This window comes from Centroberyx gerrardi, chromosome 16 (assembly GCF_048128805.1).
Source record: "Centroberyx gerrardi isolate f3 chromosome 16, fCenGer3.hap1.cur.20231027, whole genome shotgun sequence".
NCBI lineage: Eukaryota > Metazoa > Chordata > Actinopteri > Beryciformes > Berycidae > Centroberyx > Centroberyx gerrardi.
Window position 1 is genome coordinate 22,682,635 of NC_136012.1, and position 21,996 is coordinate 22,704,630.

Consider the following 21,996-nt stretch of genomic DNA (forward strand, 5'->3'; position numbering starts at 1 on the left):
CATCACAAAAAAGACACAAGAGACATCAAGTATTTATTAACAAGTACACAAGTGAATTTTATTTATGCAAGCAAATTTGATCATACAGGTCAAATAAGCCACTTCAAGCTGTTGGCACATGAATGTACAAAACAGATTCAATTTAAAGCCTGCTACTAAGCATTCTTAGTGAAAGTACAAAAGACTAATACGAGGAGGAAGCTGAAAGCATTTTTTCAGATCATTACTGAGTAAGCAACGTTGGTACAAGTATTAGTTTTAAGACATGGTTGAGAGCTCATCACAAACTAAATAGACACAACTCAAAGACTACAGTCTCTAATATCAGTAGCATAATGCGTTAAGCGTGGGAAGTTTAGTACTGCACATATAAACAAAGGGTTGATCCAGCAAGACAGTCAAAAGTGTAAAAATAAAGAAGTGAAATAAAATGACTTTTTGAGTCAATAATACTATACTTATTAATGCATGTCCATGCCACGAAAAACATCTAAATTCACAGTCTTTACCTAACAGTACAGTTATCCAACTCGGAGTTGAACACCAATGCGCTTACATCTAGAGAGAGCACAGAAATGGTCAAATAAGTGCATGAAACTAGCTTTTAGAAATACTGACAAAACAAATATTGCCAGGCAATGAAATGACAGGCCACCTTTGTAGTCTTATGGCATCAGGATGTGTAAGCAAGACAATCAGACTTTTACTGTCATGAACAAAATTACTGTGACACACACTTTTCTCACATCTGATAATTCCACCAAGAAGTGCCATTACACCAACAACTTTTTATTGTCAAGGTTTTTTTTTCATTGAGACTGATAGATGGAAAGTGGACTGACCCACAGTGATCTCTTCTTATTCTCACATGAATTGTCCTGAAATTGAAGTGCTTAACATATAGGTATGCTTTGATATATCAATATATACAGTGCAGAGTTCTGCAAAAACTGGATTCATACTACTATTTATAAAGTTCCACTTTTAAGAAATTAAAAAAGGGGTTATGAAAGTATGTTTGCATGTGCTTTTGTGGCTTGTGATTCAAAGACAATGGAATCATTCACAGTCCTAAAATACATTTAAACTGGCGAGATTCCCCGTTTATCATAAAATAACCCATAGTTTATCATTTAATTGACTATTCCCATCTTTGATACTGACCTAGGTCATTGTTTCCTGTTTAACAGGCTTGGCACAGCTAGCAAATAATATTTGTTTTTCTCTAATAATTTGGTATTTATTATTGTGTTGTCTTGCTGTTGTATAACATCAGATAGAAAAACAGATTGTAGCTAAGATTTGAATTACTTCCATTTGAAAGTGATTTTGATCCCTGGGAATAATTGTATTTCGAAGGCTTACAATGCTTCATAGTTGCCTTGTGAGATTTGAAATATTTTAGTTTTCAAAACGGACCATCCATTCACATACAGTACATAGTTCTTCAACATGAGATCTTCAGACACACGAACATGAGAAATGTGCTTGAAACCCTTTAAGCCCCAATTGACCCCCTCGGAAATCAGCAAAAAATAAATAATACATGAGAAAAAAATGACACTTTGAATCAAATAAAAATATCAGAAAAAAAACATATATGTAAATTATTCAACGTAAAATAAAAAAGCATTAAGCAGAAACACTACTGCTACTTCTGATTCTACAATCTATACTAAAACTACTATCAGCACTAAACAACTGGTATTCAATAATAATATAACTGCCATAATGATAATCATAACACCGTCCATGAGAGAGGTAAAGGGGCTTTTTCATCTGAAATGCTGTTTGTGGCTGGGGAGGGTTATGTGACGTTCCCCCCCCAGACCACTTTGTCATATGACGCACCAGTGACATCAGCAGTGGCGAGGGGCCCTAGGCGCCATCCGCCCCCCCTCTGGAGGGGATGGTAGAGAGAGACAGAAAGAAAGAAAGACAGAAAGAAAGGAAGAGAGAGGGAGGGGGGCCGGAGTGGCAGGGCCAGGCCTCACGCTGGTCTTTATGTGTAGGCGTTGAGACGCTCCTTGGAGCGAGTGGAGTGGATGTCGTGGAGCTCCTGCTCCTCCTTCGACTTGATGTCCTCATACTTCTGCATCCGGCAGGCGTCCTTCACGTAGGCCCAGTTGGCCGACAGCACCATCAGGTAGTGGATCTGTGAGATATGGAAAAAGATGAGGTGTTACCCATGCAAAAATGTTGCAGAAAAATCATATAAGGTCTACCTTCTATGATTTATATATGTTTTGTTTATACTGTATATTTGATAGCTATAAGTTTAATAGTATTAAAGTGGCCACTCTCATAGTATGAAAGTCCTAAATAACTTTCAAGATTCATAGTAGATTTTTCAAGTCTCACTTATTTGGGTGGTTTATAAGTTACTTCCTGAGTAATGTAAAAGGTAATTCATATACATGCATGCCTGCAACTGGGATTCACCCAGCTGAACTCTTGAAAGAATATCATTTTTTGCAGTACTCTATTGACCCAGAAGGGGAATTCCGTCTTCAGTTCAGGTTTTGTGATCCGGGTTTGAATTGCGGTTTGGGTGTCGATGGAATCATAGGAAATCTGGCCTGTACAAATCTGTCTAAGCCCTCCTACTTCAATCGTTTCCTGAAGTTTGCCAACCCACAGGCCTTTTCTCTGTTTTTGTGAATGTATTATTGAATCACATGTGGGATGAGCTATTTACACTGCATCACATCAGAATAAAGACTTAATAACCTTCATTCACTGATGCAAATTAATAACCTCCAAATGACTGACTATTCATTTAAAATGCACAGAGTAGACTTGTTAAGTTTGTTTGAGTGGGCTGGCCGTTTTAATTTTGAGCGACACCTCACCAGTAGACCAGCAGGTGGCAGTATAATGTAAAATGTGGGCTTGGACCTGCGTTACCATGGCAGCAAAGGCCATAGTGAATGCATTGTGTTTTAATGACTGTGGTTGTAACACAGCCACTCCTTTCACAAGGAATCACAGCCCTCCATAACTGTGCTGTTCATTGTTTCTGATATGTATTAAGACCATTTAGGTCACTGGGATTTGAGCAGAAGCTTCAGTCTAGCAGCCAACTTGTTTGGTGAATAAAAAAAGGACATGTCTTTGCTAATTATCAATCTTTCACATTAATCAAACGTTTGTTTTTATTGTCTAGTTTTTTGCTAGGTCAGCTGGTATTGATGCATCTTTGATGAATTTCTGAGCATGAATATGCACTGATTGTGTTCCTGGCTTTGAAGCTTTTTGAGGCCAACACTTTCTTGGCGAGCGTCTGTGTATCTGTTCCTCTGTTCTGCTGTTTAATTTTCCCAGCCATTAGCCGGACAAAAAAAAAGGGGCTTGGGGAGGGGTTTAGTATCTTACCACAATTTGCACCATCATCCCTGACTAACGCACACATTCTGTTTCTCAGAAAATGGCTCCTCACAAATTACTGAGTGATGTTTGCAACAAGCTCTGAGCCTTTCTTCTCCCTGTTTCCATGACAACGCTGTGACATGCCCGGCGCCTCCGAAAGAGGGAGGGAGAAAAACCCTGTCTTTTCACTGCGCCAAAATGCCTTCTCTCCCATCTACAGCTATTCTCACAGGCAAACACATCACACACTAAAACAGTCACACCAGAACACAACAATCCCTATTTCCCCAGCTATTTCCCCCCAGTTTTACCTTCATTTTCAAAAACAATCAAATCCCACAACTGTAGAAATCATTTGCTGTGGCCTTGGAGACCAAAGCGAAATCACATTTGTATTTACTCTTATGAAGAACATGGGATACTGCAGTAGTTCTTTAAAGAAGCTGTCTATTCAAACAGGTATACATGCAATCTGTGACCAACAGCATAACACTACTGCTGCGGGAAAAAACCCCCAACATATCATAGGATAATGATGGTGTTGTTTTTTGTACTTGATTTGAAAGATTTGCATGGTCATGGATTTGAGTGATTTTGATGACCCTTGAGCCTTTGAAAACACTGTATAATATCAGAATTACATGGACATCAATGAGAAAATAAGCATTCTTTTCCTCATTATTGCAAGACTTTTTGAAGATGCATGTTTCTTGGTGTGTTTTTTTGCTTTGCTTTGTCCGGTGAGAGTGATGATAGCTTTATTGGTGTCTCACCATAGCGATAACAGCGGCTCCTGCTCCGGCCAGGGCACAGATGAACAGGTGGAATGTCATGTCCAGCTGTAGTGAAAACAAATCACAGCACAAATTAGTCTTCAAGGTTTACAGGACCTTTGAAATCTCTTAAACAAAAGAACTGGCGTGCTCAACTCACAGTCTTTAGAGCGTAATGGGTGCCGACCCAAAAATCACAAAAATAACAAATGAAGTCGTCAGCACTCACAGATAAGTTTATATCACTTCTTTAATGATGCACAGCAGCAAAAAAAAAAAAAACGGACGTGTTTCAGCCCTAGGCTTTCCTCAACGCTGAGGAAAGCCTAGGGCTGAAACACGTCCGTTTTTTTTGCTGCTGTGCATCATTAAAGAAGTGTAATACACTTATCTGTGAGCGCTGACGACTTCATTTGTTACCTTTGAAATCTCTAACTTGTCTAATTCCCATTTGTAAACATCTTCTTGTTCTTTTGAATTTTTTCAGCAGGCGTAAACCTATATGACTATGAACAGTTGGCCACCAATAATAGGTATGTCAGTGTGTGTCAGTGTCTACTGTGATGTTACACATTTTTATTTTTGAAAAAAATATTAAGGACAATGTGTAATTGTAACATTTATATTCGTTCATTTTCAATACACTATGTCCATTTTGTGAAAAAACATTAATTGCCCTAATCATTCACTATCGGTAAAATATAGAGGATCCCGTCTCTAACATTGGCATCGTTTTGTCAACCAAGAACTTCATTTACCTTCTATGCCTCAAAAAGTACCATCATTTGTTTCAGTTTTGTGCCATCAATCATTTTCAAGACTAGGTGTCACTTTCATCAAATGATGGATATCTCAATTTGGAATAATCCTCCTGTGTTCAGTGTTATACTTTACAAGAGTCAGGAGGAAGGGTCTGAATGGAAGTCACGGCTATGGATTGCTGCGCTGCAAAGATTGTCTATTTTAACAAGTCGTGAGTCTTGCAATCTTATTTTTCTTTCCTCAAGTGACAAAAACAATCCAGTGGGGTGAGATGATTTCACTTGTTACTAACATAGCTTCACTTGTTTCAAGAATTTTCTGATGTTAGGTGGAATACCCTTTTTGAAGTACTCTTGCTTTTTAAGTGGCCGTATGTAAACACCATATCCAGTCTACAATACGATAAGATGAGCTCATGTCCTGGCTATGAGAAACGTTTCCTTTTGGTTTTTGCGGCTCGAGTACATTCTGTTTGCACAGTAATCTGAATGTTGATTTTATTCACACAGAGAGAGAATACATTCATATGTTAAGATAAGTAACCACACGATGTGTCAACACACTGTGAATTAAGAGGCAAACAGCCCTCCCAGATTAGCTTGTATCCTTTTTTTTTTTTTTTTTAGCCTTTATTCATCCAGGGAAAGTTGACTGAGCAGTAACACCTTGCTCCACATTCACACAGTTACACATATTCACACCTGGGAGCTGCCCACTGTTGGCCACTGAGCAGCTCCACTGCCTTGCTCAAGGGCTCCTTGGCAGCGGTTGTTGAGGAAGAGGAGAGTGTTACTCGTTCACTTTCCCCACTCATATTTTCCCAGCTGGTCCAGGGATTCAAACTGTCAATCTTCCAGTCATAATCCCGCTTCTTTTCTAAAAGGTCTTTGTGTTTTTCCCATTACATAAGTGTACAATGCTGCACCCATACTGGCACAGTGCAGTATGTTTATCCATTATGCCTTGTGCACAGAAGTACACTAAAAGGATATGTGCACTATTTTACAAATACACAACAGGTACAAGTGTGCTGTGCTGGTATTGTACCATACCACTAGCTGGCCCAGTATACACATAAAAATACTATGCATGTTGTTCATCCTGTATGTAAGTCAGCTCAACATTTCTTAATGGAGGGGGCAAAGGGATAATGTCAGAATTAGACAATAATTAGATGTTGCAAACCCATGGAACATGAATTTATAGTAATACTAATTTCACCTACCTCATTAGATTCACACATCTTGTAAAACTTCTCTGTACCAGAGCACACCTTTTTCACCTCAGCAATCGGTACGATACCTGAAATGAGAGTACAACGTAGATGATAGGGTGCTCAGTTTTTCACGTTGATCATCAGTTGAGGATCTCGGGGATATTCTTTGTTGTATGATCTTGTGTGATCCACACAAGAATGTTTTTCTCAACTTAAGAAATCAGTGTCTTCTCAAATCCAAAACCACCCATAAAAAAGTCCAGTAATGTAATGATAAACACTATATCAAACGATCTTATAGCTTGGCACATCGGCTCATGTTCAGTCTACTGTACTTAACCATGTGGACAACACCGTGCTAAAGAGAAAGAGAGGGGAAGGGAGAAAAAGCTGATCAGGATGTACAGCCTGTTTTAGATATACATTTTTATATACATCATTATTACTCACTGTATTGTTAAATATTTTGCCTTATCAATTGAATGTTGAATTATTTTGTTAGACTGACTAAATAACTTGATTAAATTGAATTGAATAAGATGATTCAGCTTTGTTTTTCATAATTATTATTATTATTATTATTATATTATATTCTTTTATGCTCTTTGTGCAAAGCAAATTCCCCGAGGGGCAATAAAGGTTTCATTCATATAATAATATACCTACTTCTGAAACAGGCTGTATTATTTTCAACCTTGGCACAGGTCCAATGGGTGGGGAAATTATCAGCCAGCAGCCAAATTATATTTTATTTATTTATTTTTGTGGATGTTAAGATGGTCGGCTCTACCAGCCACTTTGGCAGATAATAAGCCTTCATTCAGAGGTCTTTTTTTTTATTTTAAAGAAGCATAAAAGTGTTTGGTGGATTTGGGATTTACCAGCCACTGGGGCCTGCAGACATGCAAAGTTACGTTTCCCGTCCTGCAAGTCGATAGCTGTACAGTTGAATGAGCCCCCCAGTGCCCTGTAGATGCTATAAAAAATTGAGACCTGTGACTCGGAGAGACAGAGACAGAGAGACAGTAGCCTTCCTTACCATACTGGCGTGGGTCCAGGCAGAACGAGGCCCCCTCCAGCACGGTAGCATTTTGGCAAAGAGTCCAGATGTTGAAGTACATGAAGACGGGGAGGGAGGTGAAAGCGGTCACCCCGAGCCAAGCCAGCATGAAGATGTACGTCAGCATGATGAACTGAAAGAGCAACAGAGGACAACAGATCACATTTACGATTGGTGTTGGGCAAGGTAATTGAAGTTTATGGGATGGTTGTCCGTTTATGGACTAAGCCGACAGTGTAAAACATCCATCTTAACAAGTCATTTAATCTAGTTTTGAGTCTTAGAATCTTAATTTTTTCAAATCAAATGCTGCTGTTTTCTTTACCCAGCCTTACACTTGGTTATTAAGTCGACCAGATGCCTTCGGCAGTGCATTTCCTGCTCATCTTCCAGCCAACCAATCAGTCTCAATGAAGCTGAGTGTGTCATTTCCACTGAAATGCCTTTAGTAGTGAGGTGATTGCAGAGAATTCCACATGATAAAAATCCCGGAAAGGGGAAGATGGCAACTCTAAAAAAAATTAGACTCTAATGATGTTTTTTTCTTGTGAATAAATACTTCTCCTTTTATTGATTCAAAGTATTACGCTTTGATGCATTTTGACAGACAGCATGCCGAAACATGTCAAGTTTGTTTCTGAGTAGCTGTCTTTCGTTTTTCATTTGCGGCATTTAGCTGATGTCTTTATTCAGAGTGACTTCAATAAGACAGGAGGTACATGCAGTATGGGTTCAGTGTTTTGTTCCAGGTCATTTTGACAGGACACATTGTTGTTGATGGAAACAAATTGACTGCTGTGAAGAATGAACCTGTGATTTTTGGGTTATGAGTGTCTATCCAGTTGACCGCACTGCCACCCATTTGTGCATTTCTACCAGTCACATTGTGGTTTGGACGTTTCCATGGGCAAAGGATTAGCACCCACTAACTCAATGAACTCAATGACCACAAATACCACAGCACAACTCATTTCCTTTGCCTCCCTGTGGAGCTGCAGATTTGCTGAGCAATTATGTTGTAGAGATGATCTTGTTAGGATCGCTGCAGGCTCTGTGATATGGTCTGTATCAGAATGCTCCTAGTTGTTTATTGTTATTATGGAAATATAATAAATGTCTTTTGACTCTAATGTTTTTTATGAATTTTAGAGCACTTCAGTTGTCACATGCAGTGGAATTAGTAATTTGTCTCTTCAGATAACCCTCTGAAACACATATACACATATATACATGTAAAGACTGAATTTAAATAAATGTCCACTTTGTGGATAGTGATTCAACTTATACCCAGTAAATGAAAGCTTTTACATTTGCCGTTCTAAACACCTGGTGTCTAGTCGGTCTGTCCCGGGAAAAATCCCCTGCCGTACAGGAAGTGATGTATTCTACATTAGTGGCAGCAGCAACAACGGTTTATTTGGGAAGGAAAAGAAAAGCGTGGCACCTGCAGAAACTCAAACTTCATCAACAGAAAATCCAAGAAAAAAGACGTCGCAGACAGGTGATCTGTGACTGGAAGTGCAGTGCAGAAACACCACAGCAATAAGTGCTTGGCACCAAAGATGTCACCGAAAAACAAACACAAATCTTTGACTATCCCTTGACACTGGATCAACCAAACCAAAACCAAGTTACATTTAACAGAGTTTAATATGCACTCATATGTCTCCTACCCAAGCGCTGACGCAGCGTCCGCAGGTGGTGATCTTGAAGTCTCCATACAGGTCCTTAATGGCTCCACTGGTGAAGAAGCCCTCCACCATCAGCAGGATGCCGTAGACGAAGAAGGCCGAGGCGATGCCGTAGATCACATACTTGATAATGTCAATCCTGGGGAATGTATAGAGAACTGCTGAAAACTACTACAACATGACAGTGAATAATTTGCTTTGTTGCAGCTCAAAGAGTTTGCATATGAAGAATTAATTGCCAAAATGCTATGTATTATTGTTTTGGAAATACAAAAAATAACATGAAGTTAAACATTTTGAATTTTAGCTTGTAATTTATTTCACATTGGGGAAAAATAATTTTCTTTTGTCCTTAGAATTCCTCAAAAACCTCTTCAAGTTGATTTTGGTGTAATATTCCCTTTAATCAGCTCGCCAATGACCCTACTGGATGCCCATCTTTTTTAGGATTCTGCTTTCTTCAGTTACTATTCTTCCAAGCAACTTATAAGATCCAGTCTGATCCTCCTTTACTCACATGGTGAAGACGTCCAGCGAGTCCACGGGGCTCCGGACCACCTCAAAGTAGTTCTGGAGGATGGTGACGGTGCCAGACAGCGCCTCGTGCCCGCAGCCGCAGAACAGAGCCACGCCCGCGTACAGCAAGATGGTGGCAATAAGGGATGGGTATGGGATCCCACCCAGGCATTTGATGCAGCACTCAAGGCATCCTAGACACACACATACACACACACACACAGACAAAGAGATGAAAAGGTCAACCGTCAGTCAGAAAAGACTAAAAATGAAAGTTAATTGCGAAAGGAAATCTGGGGAGGGGCGGAAATTTCTTTGTGTCTTCGAATCACTGGCAGGCTGTGACAGAGACCAAGACAAGATTCTGACTTTTGCTGAATTTTGAATAATTCAGTATACATTGCCAATGGGCGAATGCATTTGCATGTCTTACATTGTAGTGCCATTTGCTTGTTGGGAATCTTCTAGATTCAAACCACGGCTGGGAGGCCTCCGTCCATTTACAGGGAGGAACTAAATACAAAAACTTGGCAAAGTAACAGGACTACTGTTGCATGAAACACAACTACAACATCCTCTCCCTGTGGTAATGGACAACTAATGTCTTTCTCCATCTAGTGAGACATCAGTTGTGTAGAGGTATTCAAAGCCACAAAATGGAGTAGGAAAATCATTTTCTCCTCTACAGCTTATTTACATTTTAGCCTATGCAATCTTCTGGCGTCACATTTTCCTTGTATTCTGGGTTTGTGCGTCATGTCTTTTCTTTTAGCTGTTTAGCCCTACAGAGCTTCCTGCTGACATTTTATTCAGTACTAAAAACTACACTCTGCCCCTGACCTTTAACCCCACTCTGCTTCGCCTGGCTTCCTGTCTCAGGGGACCCTTAAGGTGACTAATCGCTGCTCAGCTCCAACTTCAATCTCCTGTCACGCAGATTACTCCGAGAGGTGGTGAGTGTGTGTATATACTCATGCGTGTGTGTGTGATGTCTGTATGAATTGCCTAGATTGATGAGTCTTTCTCTCTCTGTCTCCCTCTCTTATGTTTGTATATTGTGTGTGTCTGTTTGTGGCTTCTGTGTGTGTGTGTGTATGGGCTCCTATTTTGGGGTGTGTGTGGGAGGGGGGGGTACTGAGTCAGTCATTCCCCTGAGTAACAGCAACATTAGTGTAGTTTATTTCCCGTTAGCAAGCATGGAACTAAAACCAGATCGTATCAAGTCTTGCAGTGCATTGCAGAATATTAACCACTCGGTTTACATGAAGCCGATTCCATTTTGAATCAATTGATAACCCCTCCCCATCTAGAGATGTACTAAAATGGAGAGCTGTTTCTGTAAGCATGCATTGCTTTCTGAAATATGGTCGCCCAAATCAATACGCTCAGCTAATGAAATGCACAAATGTAATTTCACGCTCACAGAATGAGAGAATTCCTCCAGAGCATTTACATCACCATTATAGCCCTTGATTAAATTCATCTGCATTCACACTGCTGTCCTCGTTTAGCAGAAGAATCTATGACTACGCAGCCAGTTTTCATTGTCAGTCGTAGAGATGCTGATAAATTGCAGGATCGCTCATCAAGGTTTTTTTCAGCACCATCTCCTTTATGGTTATCTTGCCGTCTTCACCTGTGATACAAGGCAAGAGCCAGAGCAATATCCCTCCCTCCTCATCCTCCTCCTCCTCAACTCTCTGCTTCTGTCTCTGATCCGAACCTGAGTGGAATACCAAGTAGCTGGTCCGCCTGCTGGGCTGTGGGAGCGCTCAGACTCTTGGTGCAGCTCCGATCGTCACCCAGGCTCGCCCAGATTATCTGCATCCTCGCAGATGTAATCCAATGCTAGACATCTCACCGACTGTGCTGTCGGTGAGATGTCTATTTGGCCTCCCTACTTTATTTTTAACCTTTTTTTTTTTTTATCCAGGAAAGGTTTGCTGAGCATGCATGCGCTTTTCCATCAATGACCTGCTTCGCTTTTCACACAGTTACACACGTTCACATCTGGGATCTGCCCAGTTCAACTGCAGTTTAAGAAAATAATATGAACAGCTCCACTGAAGTGATTGTGAGTTAAAGGAAAAATCCACCTTTGGATGCTGTCACGCTGTTAAAAATCACCAACTTGTCATGTTCAGTGCATTCCAGGAGTTATTTTGTGATGAAATGTAATTTACTTTTTTGGTGTTGCCACTTTCCCTCAACCTGCCTCGTCCACTTCTACTTCAATTAGTGATTTCCTACATTTCCCAGAATGACATCAAACAATGCCAATGGGCTTGAACTTGCTGCTTTCAATCAAAGCTGGGTGTATGGGCATATAAATGGCTTGGAAGTGTGATCATTCAGCTGTGGGTTTTACTTGTCTATGATCACCTCTTACTCAAAATACACACTGTCTTGTGGCTGCATTGCATTCTGGTCTACTGAGGCTGCTGCCAGTGAAGAAATTGGTCTCTCTGCCTCTTCTACCATGGATTTCTCCCTGCATGATTGTTAAATGTTGGTGCAAATTGGTGAGTCTAGCAAGAAGCCCTCGCTCTTTGATTCTGAGGGACTGACACCAAACCTGGCATTTACCTTAAATGTTTCAGATAGCTGAAACATTTTCTGCTATCACACTCCATTGTATCCGTGCTGAAAATGTCTCCACGAGACGCTGAGTTATCTATATTTGGTCAGTTATCTACAGGAATAAAAAAAAAAATGTGGATACACCACCAAAAAACTTTTTTTTTTTTAAAAGTATTTTAGGATGGATTTTTCATTCAGAGCCTTGCTGAAAGGCACCATCACATTAGTTGTTGAGGGAAGGGAGAAGGTAGCCTAATTCTTTCACTATCCCTGCCCAGATTGTTCCCTCAGACTCAATATCTCTAGTTACCTTATCGCATCGGGAAGCAGGCAGTGACAGGGCTTGTTGATGCCATGGTGTGTACAGACGGGCTGAGAGAGAGCAGCCACACCTACCCTTCGTGCTCAGGGTGTCAACATGTTTCAGCTAGCGTAAACGAGCCAAACGGCTGTCCAGTCATCTGAAGTAAACAGAGGTGATTGGCATATCCTAGTTATTTTTTGCCTGCAGGTCACACCTGAGGAATGCTGTTGGGGTTTCTTCCACACTTATGTGGCACCCTGAAGGGACATTTTCATACTTCACTATAGCACTATTTTTTTGTAATTTGCTCACTTCATTTCATAGACTCATTTGGGTATGAATGATTTTAATTTTTTTTTTTTTTTTTTTTTGCCAAATTCAAGCTCAAGTTTTCAAAGTAATGGGGGGAAATCAGAATCCCTCTCACAAATCACCAGAAATTGAAGCAGTTATTAAAACCGCTTACATTTTTAGAGACAGGCCTTGTTCTCTTTCTTTTCTCTGAGAGACTTTCAGTGTGAATCTGGTTTAATGTGCGTACAGTAGATGTGAGGAGTGGGTACTTTACATGAAGGGAGATGTGCGCTGATGTAAATGATTTATGTCATGTCCTCAATCAAGGTTTATTGCCTCTGCATTATTTACATTTTTTCACGAACCAGTGAAACCAGGTCTAGAGCAGACCTCTCATTGCACTGCATTTTGCAATTATTTTACTTTTCCAAAGATGATAATAAAGAAAAAAACAACAACAAACTCTCCTTCACTGTAACACTAATGCACATAGGCCCCATACTGTCACAGTGAATTGCATTTGATGAAATTCTGATTCTTGCAATAGAACAAAACCATACAAATAAATAAATAATACAAATAATATAACTGACTATTAGACACTAGTTTGCATTATGGCTCGCTAGCTACAATGAAATAATATGACATCCGTTTGGACTTGACTGAAAGGAAATGGAGTGTTGTTTCCATGGAAACAGTCGAGAATAAAGTTGCAGGGTAAGAAGGAAGCAACAGTGAGTGGATGTAAGGAGAGTGATGTTTTATTGATTGTCTGCTTCTAATTTTGCAGAGGGAAACTCCTGCGCCAGTCGCCCCCCCTGCTCCCTCCAGTATGCAGAGGTGTCTTAGCAAATGGCAAAATTAACTGGCCATGTTAAGTGCCGCTTAAAGTTAGAGTCTGACATATCTCTTACATCAAGATATAAGAAAGAAATGGATGCATGAGTCAGGGTGGATGTTAGGATGAGAGTGTAACATTCAGCCAAGGCTACAGTATGAGCTTCTGTTCAATCAACTGTTGTAAGTCTTATGTACTGTTTTCTAATGTGTCTTCTGCAAATTTTGGAAGGAAACATAAATGGACCATGCTGTAATTGCTTTATGGCAGGCATGATATAGTGGGGATGTTTGATTAGCAGTCATTTATTTCTACAACTCCGATATCAAGTGTCACATGTGCCATTGCATTAGGAAAAAAAAGTGCCTCCCATGCTAGCAGATTCATTCCCTTCCTCTCTGTCGCTCTGCATTGATCCTAACTCACTTTGCGAGATCGAGCTGGTGAAAAATGACAAGTGGTGGTGCGAACTGACTCAGAGAGCTACTGGATGCTTGATCCATAATTTAGCAGCAGCACAGCGCAGCAGAGCACAAGCCTCTTGCATTCATTATTTACGCTTTCTGCATTAGTCTAACATTACCTGCGATGAAGATAAAAGATGCCTGGTTGATGAGGAGTCGCAAGTATTTGAATTGATCTCGTTTGCAGTTGGAATATCACTGTAGTACCGAATGTATTTAAAAGTAGTGACTGACAGGTCAGTCAGGTTGGGAATTTGGCCTGATTGCCTTTGGGTAAGCTGATTTAAATGGACTAATAGAAGCAGTGATGCAGAGCGTCTGTGTGCCCTTACTCGTCAATGGTCAAACGGGAGACAAAATGTTAGTGTCTTGGGTTGAAAAATTGGATCTACTTGTTGTTTCAGCAAAGTCAGTGTAATGAAATTTTTGCCTTGTTGTTATTTTCATAGCAATACAGACAATATTTGATAGTTAACCCATTATTGACTTAAGATGCTTTAATTTGTTAAGGCTAGCCTCCAGACATTGTAGGTCCATCAGCTAAAAAGACTTAAAATGGACTCTTCTTTCAAAGCAAAACTCAGATTTAGAGGCTTTATGTTCCCTGTTTGTGTCTAAGCTGTGTATTATTTTCCTTGACTCTTAATCAAATAAATTTCACCTGCCAAAATTGAAAATCTGGCAACATGAGGATTAGATTTAATGAATTTTGAACAAAGAGACAGGATTTCAGGAGACAGTGGGGTTTTAAATATTTTATCCTCTACACAAAAAAGCTTCTGTTTAAAAAAAGTGAAGCCTGTAATTTGGCCATGACCCCAAACATACACTCTGGTCCAATCAACAGAAGGCGTCTCCCTAATACAAAGAGAAAGGACGACCCCCCTCCCAAGGCCCCTCCCACCTCCCACTTCTCCTCCATCTGTCAGTGTCATGTCCGACAGGCAAAAGGGACACACATGCACACACAAACACACACACACACACACTCAGACTCTCACTGACCCAGTCAACATTCACACAAAGGATGAGGTTATCGTTATATAATGCTCAGAGCTAAATGACGTCCTTCAAAGAAAACATGGCTATAACATCCTGGACACAGCAGGTCTACTCGGTACAAAACAATCAGTATGAGATGCACAAATTAGCACAATCACCTTAATCCTATTTAAAGAGCTAAAGTTCATTAGGGTCAACTCACCAGGCTAAAGGAGCGAGACAAACAGTATTTACACCAGTGAGATATGGCCTTTTACACCTGACTTCCAGGGGTGTGCTTGCTGAGAAAATATATTTTTACTGTTATGAACTGCCAGAATGTAGTTTTTCACCAATTCCTCCAAGTATAACTGGCAGACTGAAGTCAAAGCCAATTCAAAGCCAGACTTGTTTATACGCCAAACATTTATGTTCAGGTCCACCTTTTCTTTTTGAAGCCATGTAGGAAAGAGCAGCTTTGCTTTTGGTGCAGCTAGGGCCAGAGAGAGAGAGACAATAAGATGCAGTGCAAGAGATGGAAACGAATGAGAGACAATAAAGGAGATGAGAGAGAGAAGAAAACGATGATCTAATTTTACGTCTTAAGGCACATCAGCGGTGCATGTTGACTTACTTGCACATTAAAACCTCTAATCAGACCCAAATTTTGCACATATAATCCAAATTGCATTTATTAGGTCCTTGTTAACTGAGGACTTCCGTATGGGGGTTGGGTGGCAGCGCGCCTGGCCCTAGAGAGCGGGAGATGGCAGTGGGGGGATGGTGTGTCTGTGTGAGTCTGACAGCACTGGGCGTATACATGTCTCGTTGCTTCCCTATATTTAATACGCAGCCCCCCTTACCCTGAAGCGAGCAGGTTTTTTCAGCTCCCGCACGCCCCCGTCTCCTCTGCGCATGTTTAATCAACCAGTATGGTTGCCATGTCAACCGCAGCGCAAAATCTGAGAATAGACCGGGTACTTCAGAGCCGTGACCCACTTACTGTATGTCAACAAATTCAGTGGGACAATAGTGAATGAGACACATTACACAGATTACCCCTCTGGGCAAAAGGACGCTACAGGCCAGGTCTAAAAGCCCTGCCACTGATTTCCTCTTTTTTCTTTTTTTTAACTGAGAGATGGAAGACTCTGAACATGCCTGCGTGACTGCTGAGCAGGGACGTGTCTTTTGTCTGCGCCGAGTTCACTCAAGAGACCGAATGAGCAAATGTCAAAAACTCGAGAGAAGAAAGCGAGGGCTGTTCTTTCACACTTTACATTTTAAGCATGTAGCTGATGCTCTTCTCCAGGATGATATACTACAGTGAAATAATCTTAAATTCCTCGAACGCCAACATTTTAAGCAGCGAACAAGGAGTGCAAGGATCAAAGTCACAGCGCCTAGACAATAGATAGCCTGTTCTCAGTATATGATTGTATGTGACAGTGATCCGTACCATTGTATTCAATTTTTACATCATTACATCATTCCAAATACAGCTTACTCAAGATCAGCTACAATTTCTAACATATATTGTTGTTGGACAAAAGCACATATTTGCCAAAAATATGTCTTTCAGGAATGGAGAAAGCTTATTTTCTCATTGACAGCGTGGTATTTTTGAAATTGGTCAGTGAGGTACTTACAGTTTCAAGGGCTGAAGGGTCATAAAACTCACTCAGCATACAAATTAGCATGTAAATTTCAATCTAAGTAAGAACTCACTGTGTAGGAGAATCTAGTTTGGTTCTAGGTTAACCTATATAGGTTGAAGGCAGATACTGATATTTTGTATTGAAGCTGGATATTCAATATAAGTTTTCGGTCTAACCCTAGTGTCTACAGTCAAAGTGGCTTTTTTATGTATGTGATGATCTACTGTGCCCTAACCTCAATGCAAATTTGACATTTATTATGGGAGCTGTAAATTCAAAGTGCATGGGACTCAGTGAACCGTTGGTAAAATACAGCAAAACTCAAACAGCCTCTTCTTCAACCTTGTGCTTGCCTACTGTGTTCATGTCATGTTCCTTGGCAAATATTCTACAGTGTTTTGACATTATATATCATTACTTAACGTGCACTGACAGAAAATGTCAATGAAATTTTCATCACATTACAGCATGCCAAGTTAATACCCTGATCAAACTGATCAAACAGAAGGGCAAGCGATGCCTTGCAGAGTAGCTTCTTGGCTCAGGAAATGCTAACAGGTGTGCCTTTCTCAATTTTTCCATTCAGCGGTGATTAACAGAAACAGTGTTAACTATCTCCAGAATGCTTTATTTGCTTCCTTCTTAAATAGTGCTACGCAACCCATGATAATTTGCAGAAGGTCTCTGCAAAACTTCATTGCAATCCCATGTGTTCAGAGTTGTAGCTGAAATTCGCTTGTTCAACCATAGGGCGTTGGTTTGCTCCCTGCTGCTGATGGCCCCTTTGGTACATAGCGTGCAGTGCTACATTTGGCTAGCAGCTGAAGTGAGCAGTGCCCACCTGGTGCATCTGACTCATAATCTGAGATTTGCAGCCTCAGAGGAGGAAGACAGAAGGGCGTTAGCATGCTGAGTGCACTCATTGACACCTACACCTCTTTTGTGGCGGAAGCACCTATTTATTTATAATTTGCTATTTGCTTGAATGATGTAAACACTATTCTTCATCAAAAAAAATTATTAAATTGTCCTTTAACAATGGAAGTTTTTATAGTAGATAGTAGAAAGAGTACCTAGAGTCAATGATGCACAATTTGTCTGTTGGCAATAAAAGCCCCCTTTTCAGAGGTTCACAACATTGCATGACATTCATAAGCTTTTAAAATTGTAATGGCCAGACAGAAATGTTTTTATAGTGCTGGTGCTTTTTGAGTGCTTGTGCAGTGAGCAATGCTTAGTTGAATGTCCAGAATCACAGGATAATATTCCTCCCGATCCTCTGGCTAGTTCTTTCATGTACAGTAGCTTGCTGGGGACTGAAGTAACAAGAACCACAACAGAAACAAGGCTAGGGCTTTTTCACACGATCCTTGACAGTTCTTACTATGTTTCATGATTTTAGTTTTTTAAAGAAAGAAAGAAAGAAAAGTAAACTACCTCTTGGCATCCAGAGCAGCCCTCAGACAAATCAAAGCTTTGATCACCACATAAAGGCTGATCGGACCGTGGAAGAGGAAGTTGTTGGAGGGCTTTCCCAGCAAAAGGGCACCACACTTAAAGTAGCTCATTTATTTATTATCCCACGTTCTAAGGCTAGGGAACAGCGTGTCGGTTGCAGCAGAAAGCCAGCAATGATTTTGTACAAGTTTTGCAAAATGACAGGCACGAAATCAAAGGAACATGGAACCAAACCTGACAGGGCACACTAAAGTGTTCATCATGCTTCATCTGAGCAGTCAATGCAACCATCAATTGAATTCAAAACCCAGGAGGGGGATTGTCACCATTTTTCAAGTCATTAATTTACCAAAAGACCCTCTGTGCAAGGAGATCAATGAGCCCTGCCTCCATCCTAATTTGTTCTAAACTATTTATCTTCTGTTGCCTCATGCTCTATGAGATTAACCAATAAAACGCCTGAAATATTGTCTTGTATGAGCTTACAGCCAGTAAAGAAGATGGATGTGTCTTTAAATCTACTGATCGCATTGGTTTTTCAACCATAGGGAACCTGTCAAATCATGCAAGATTGATTTATAAAATGCTTTTAACAAACTGATTATCACAAAGCATTTTATGTGAGTATCTGTGTGTTTGTGTGTTTCTGTCTGTCTGTGAGTGCACACATGTATGTGAGTGGACTAGATATGAGAGCAGTGGGCAACACCCAGTGCAGCCAATAAGACATAACATATATTCTCACCATGCCAACCAGAGTGGCCTTAGCTTTTAGTCAGCCTTGATTAAACTTTGAACCGACCCCACCCTCATCCTCCATTAGGGTTTTTGGGATATTTTAGGTTCTTCAGTTTTCAATCAGGAAAAATGTCAGAATCTCGTCATCACTGGAGACATGCATTGTATTAAATCTCATTTCCCATGTTTCCTTGTTTGTGATAGGCAGAGGTAACAGAAGAAACATCATTTCTGTTGTGATTACATTGAAGAGAACTTTACTACTACTAAGCTACAGGTACAAAAGTTGCTAGTAGAGCGTTTAGGACGTTGCTAGAAGTAACAATCATTTTTTCTTACGTTTTGCAGCAACACCTGGGCTAAGACTATGTAGTGATTCACAAAGATGTGTCTCCCTGGTGGCTGCAGGGCCCTAAGTGGCTGCATAAATTGTTCAAAGGGCTGCTCCAGCTTGGGTGTCGCCTTCTGGGGTGACGGGTTAGTGGTGGGTCTTCACTTTTTCACAAACTTTTTTTGAATGGTGAGCATTTTCAACGTAAAATCGCACAGCACATCACACAGCATTTTAACATATTGTTGTGGGCAACATTCACAACACATTCACTATACTGTACTGCCTGGCATTTTTTTTCATGAACCTCTTCTCCCTGCCTGAGTTTTTGGGCTCCTTGGTCATCAACCCTTTTCAAACCATCAAAGTTTCACAAGTGACATAGAAAAACAATAACATCATCTGCAAAAAAAACATCATTATTTCATTGTCATGTTACTCTCTGGCATCACTAAAGAGGCTTGCATTTCAAGAATCCTTGTTTCTCGCGTGCCGACTCACTGTGAGTGCAATAAAGAGCAAAATGAATCTACTGCCCTCTGTTTGCATGTTTTATGATCATCCAGATATGCTGGAGTAAAGATTTGTCAGTGAGCCATATTTGGGCCAGCAGGAGCGAGAGCTTGCAGCGTTACGAGTGTTCAACTAAGTAATTATAGATAGTCTTTACAAGCCCACCCTTCACCCAAATGAATGGACATGGCATAGAGAAATGCATGCACAGCTTGCATGGTAGCCTCTTTCAGTTGGGTGAGCATTTGTGTTAGTGGCCAAGGCTGACAGATTTGCTTCCTGAACAGGGATGCCTGAGTACACACCTAGTAATGGCGGCCAAGAAGTATTCAATCAGAATCTGTTAGGATTTCTGTGGTTGACACTCCAAACGTTGTGAACTGTCATGTGGACTGTCATCCTCATAAATAATCCTCATTTTGTCAATATCTTCATCATTTAGTCAGAGAAAAAATAATCTTCTAATCTCTCCATATCCATAGGTGATACTAACCTATAGGGCAAGGATTATTCTCTCTCTCTCTCTCTCTCTCTCTCTGTCGCTGTCTCTTTCTCTATGCTAGATGGTTTTGCTTGTCATATTCGCCCAAGTCTCTCTCTCCTCTCTCTTTATCTCTCTCATTCCCTTTCTTTCGCTCTCCCTCATACACACACAGACAGAGTGAACTATTCCTGCGCTACTGAAATGTCATCAGCAGGAGTGGGTTGAGAGAGAGAATAGATAATGACTACACTTGGCCAGTGCCATGGCAACAGTTTCAGCTCATGCCTGTCTGTGAGAAGCATTGGTTTCCAGGGAGGAGGGAGAGAGAGGAGGGAAGAAGAGACACACAAACAAACATATGAAGCCATGCCTGTCGCATAAAATAAACCTGGGAGGGAGGGAGGGAGACAAGGAAGACAGAGACAAAGGTGTTTCTGCTCTGGTCTTTTCAGCATGGCTTTAGAAAGAATGCCTTTATTCAAAATGTTGCCATCCCCTAGTAAACAAAAATATATTCTCACACTACTTTTGTGACTCTCAACCATACACTCAATCATTCATGCGAAGGGAGTCGGTGAATTATAAATAGCAATCCCACTTTGCACAAAGCAAACAGTGCCCCTGCGTAAATGAACGAAAGAAACCCCTGCCCTGCGTCAAATCCTCACCGAGCGCCACAGACAATACAAAAGCATTGATGCAAGATACAACGTCTGGGAATTTGGATACAAAGGCTAGAACTGGAGAGCTGATGGATTAATGAGTGTAGCGGCTTGGTTTGGTTCTCCTCTGTCCATGTTTTCCTCTCAGCCATCGCGACAAGCATGAAAGCCTTATCAAGTGAACAAAGGCAGTCCAGCCCTTGCAGAAGCAGTTCACACCCCTCCGACTGCCTAAACAGCATATAGAGACTTGCACTCTTCAGTGGAGTGCTGACACTCAATGGACAAAGGAATTACCACAAACAGCTGCTCTTCTATTCAGAAAGGAAAAGGCTAACATTTGTGCGATGGTCTCTGCAAGCGCACCACTGACAGACAGACAAAGCACCCATGTCAGATTTGCTTAAGGGAATCCACCCAAATGTAAAAAAAATAAAAAAATAAAAAAAACTTTGTCTTTCTTACCTTTCTGGGTCTGCCCCTCATCCATGTCCTCTTCCATTGTGCCGATTCTAGGTTTAGAGCAACTAGAGATGGGGAAAAAAAAGCCTTTTTGGGTTGCCGGTTTAAAATCGTATTTCTCTTCGGGGTATCGGCTGATGGGTAGTCCACAAAGCACTCCCGCTGTCTTTCTTTCTTTCTGTCTTTCTTTTCCACTCTCTCTAGATCTCTCTACTGAACCCTGAGAGTGCTTGTCAGCTGTGATTTCTGTCAAGTGGCGGGGCTATGAGAAGGATCACTGAGTCTTCGCGCTGCTGCCCATTGCGAGCCGCTGTGGCAAGTGCTGAAAAACCTCCTTGGTCCCTGGTGGAGAAGCCAGAGAGGGAGGAGGAGGAGTGGGGGGGGGGGGGGGGGGGGGGGGGAGTCAGTGGGGGGTGGGGGATGGAGGGGGCAGAGGGTGGTCTCGATGGTAGTCAGGAAGGAGTGTGTGGGTGTATGAAAGGATGGGAGATGGGGGGGGGGGGATTCTAGACAAGGCAGGTGTGTGAAAAATGAAGGGAAAAAAAACATTTGAAGTGGTGCTTGGATACAGACTGAGCAGTGGATATAGACCTTCTGGCTGTGTCATGTTGGGAGAGAGGGGTGTTCAGAGGTGTCGGTCACCCTTCCCCACCCAGCCCACCCTGATCACCCCTGGCTCTCTGAGAGAATGGTTAAGCCCGTTGGCCCCCTTGGCGGTGGTTCTACTGCATTAACTCAACCTCTCCTTAAATAAGGGAGGGGGAACATCTGATTTCAAAATGGGATTCTCCTAATCTTATTAGTCATACAGATTCAATTATACAATCACCAAGGAGGTGTCA

At 41.1% G+C, this 21,996-nt stretch overlaps 1 protein-coding gene across 1 annotated transcript; it reads right to left on the bottom strand.

Moving 5' to 3' along the window:
* Window positions 1-1,792: 1,792 nt before the first annotated feature.
* Window positions 1,793-21,283, bottom strand: gpm6aa (glycoprotein M6Aa). Its single transcript, XM_071922765.2, has 7 exons — window positions 21,158-21,283; window positions 9,389-9,581; window positions 8,854-9,010; window positions 7,160-7,313; window positions 6,130-6,206; window positions 4,143-4,208; window positions 1,793-2,155 (listed from the first exon to the last, which is right to left on the bottom strand). The coding sequence occupies exons 1-7, from the start codon at window positions 21,192-21,194 to the stop codon at window positions 2,003-2,005; spliced, it is 837 nt and encodes a 278-aa protein (XP_071778866.1). The 5' UTR covers window positions 21,195-21,283; the 3' UTR covers window positions 1,793-2,002.
* Between the last annotated feature and the right edge of the window lie 713 nt (window positions 21,284-21,996).

Excerpts from the sequence above, each read along its gene's own strand:
- gpm6aa (XM_071922765.2), bottom strand. The coding sequence starts at position 21,194 with ATGGAAGAGGACATGGATGAGGGGCAGACCCAGAAAG. Across the intron at positions 9,582-21,157 it reads TGAGGGGCAGACCCAGAAAG|GATGCCTTGAGTGCTGCATC; the intron begins GTAAGAAAGACA and ends GTGTGTGTCTAG. Across the intron at positions 9,011-9,388 it reads TCGCTGGACGTCTTCACCAT|GATTGACATTATCAAGTATG; the intron begins GTGAGTAAAGGA and ends TACATTCCCCAG.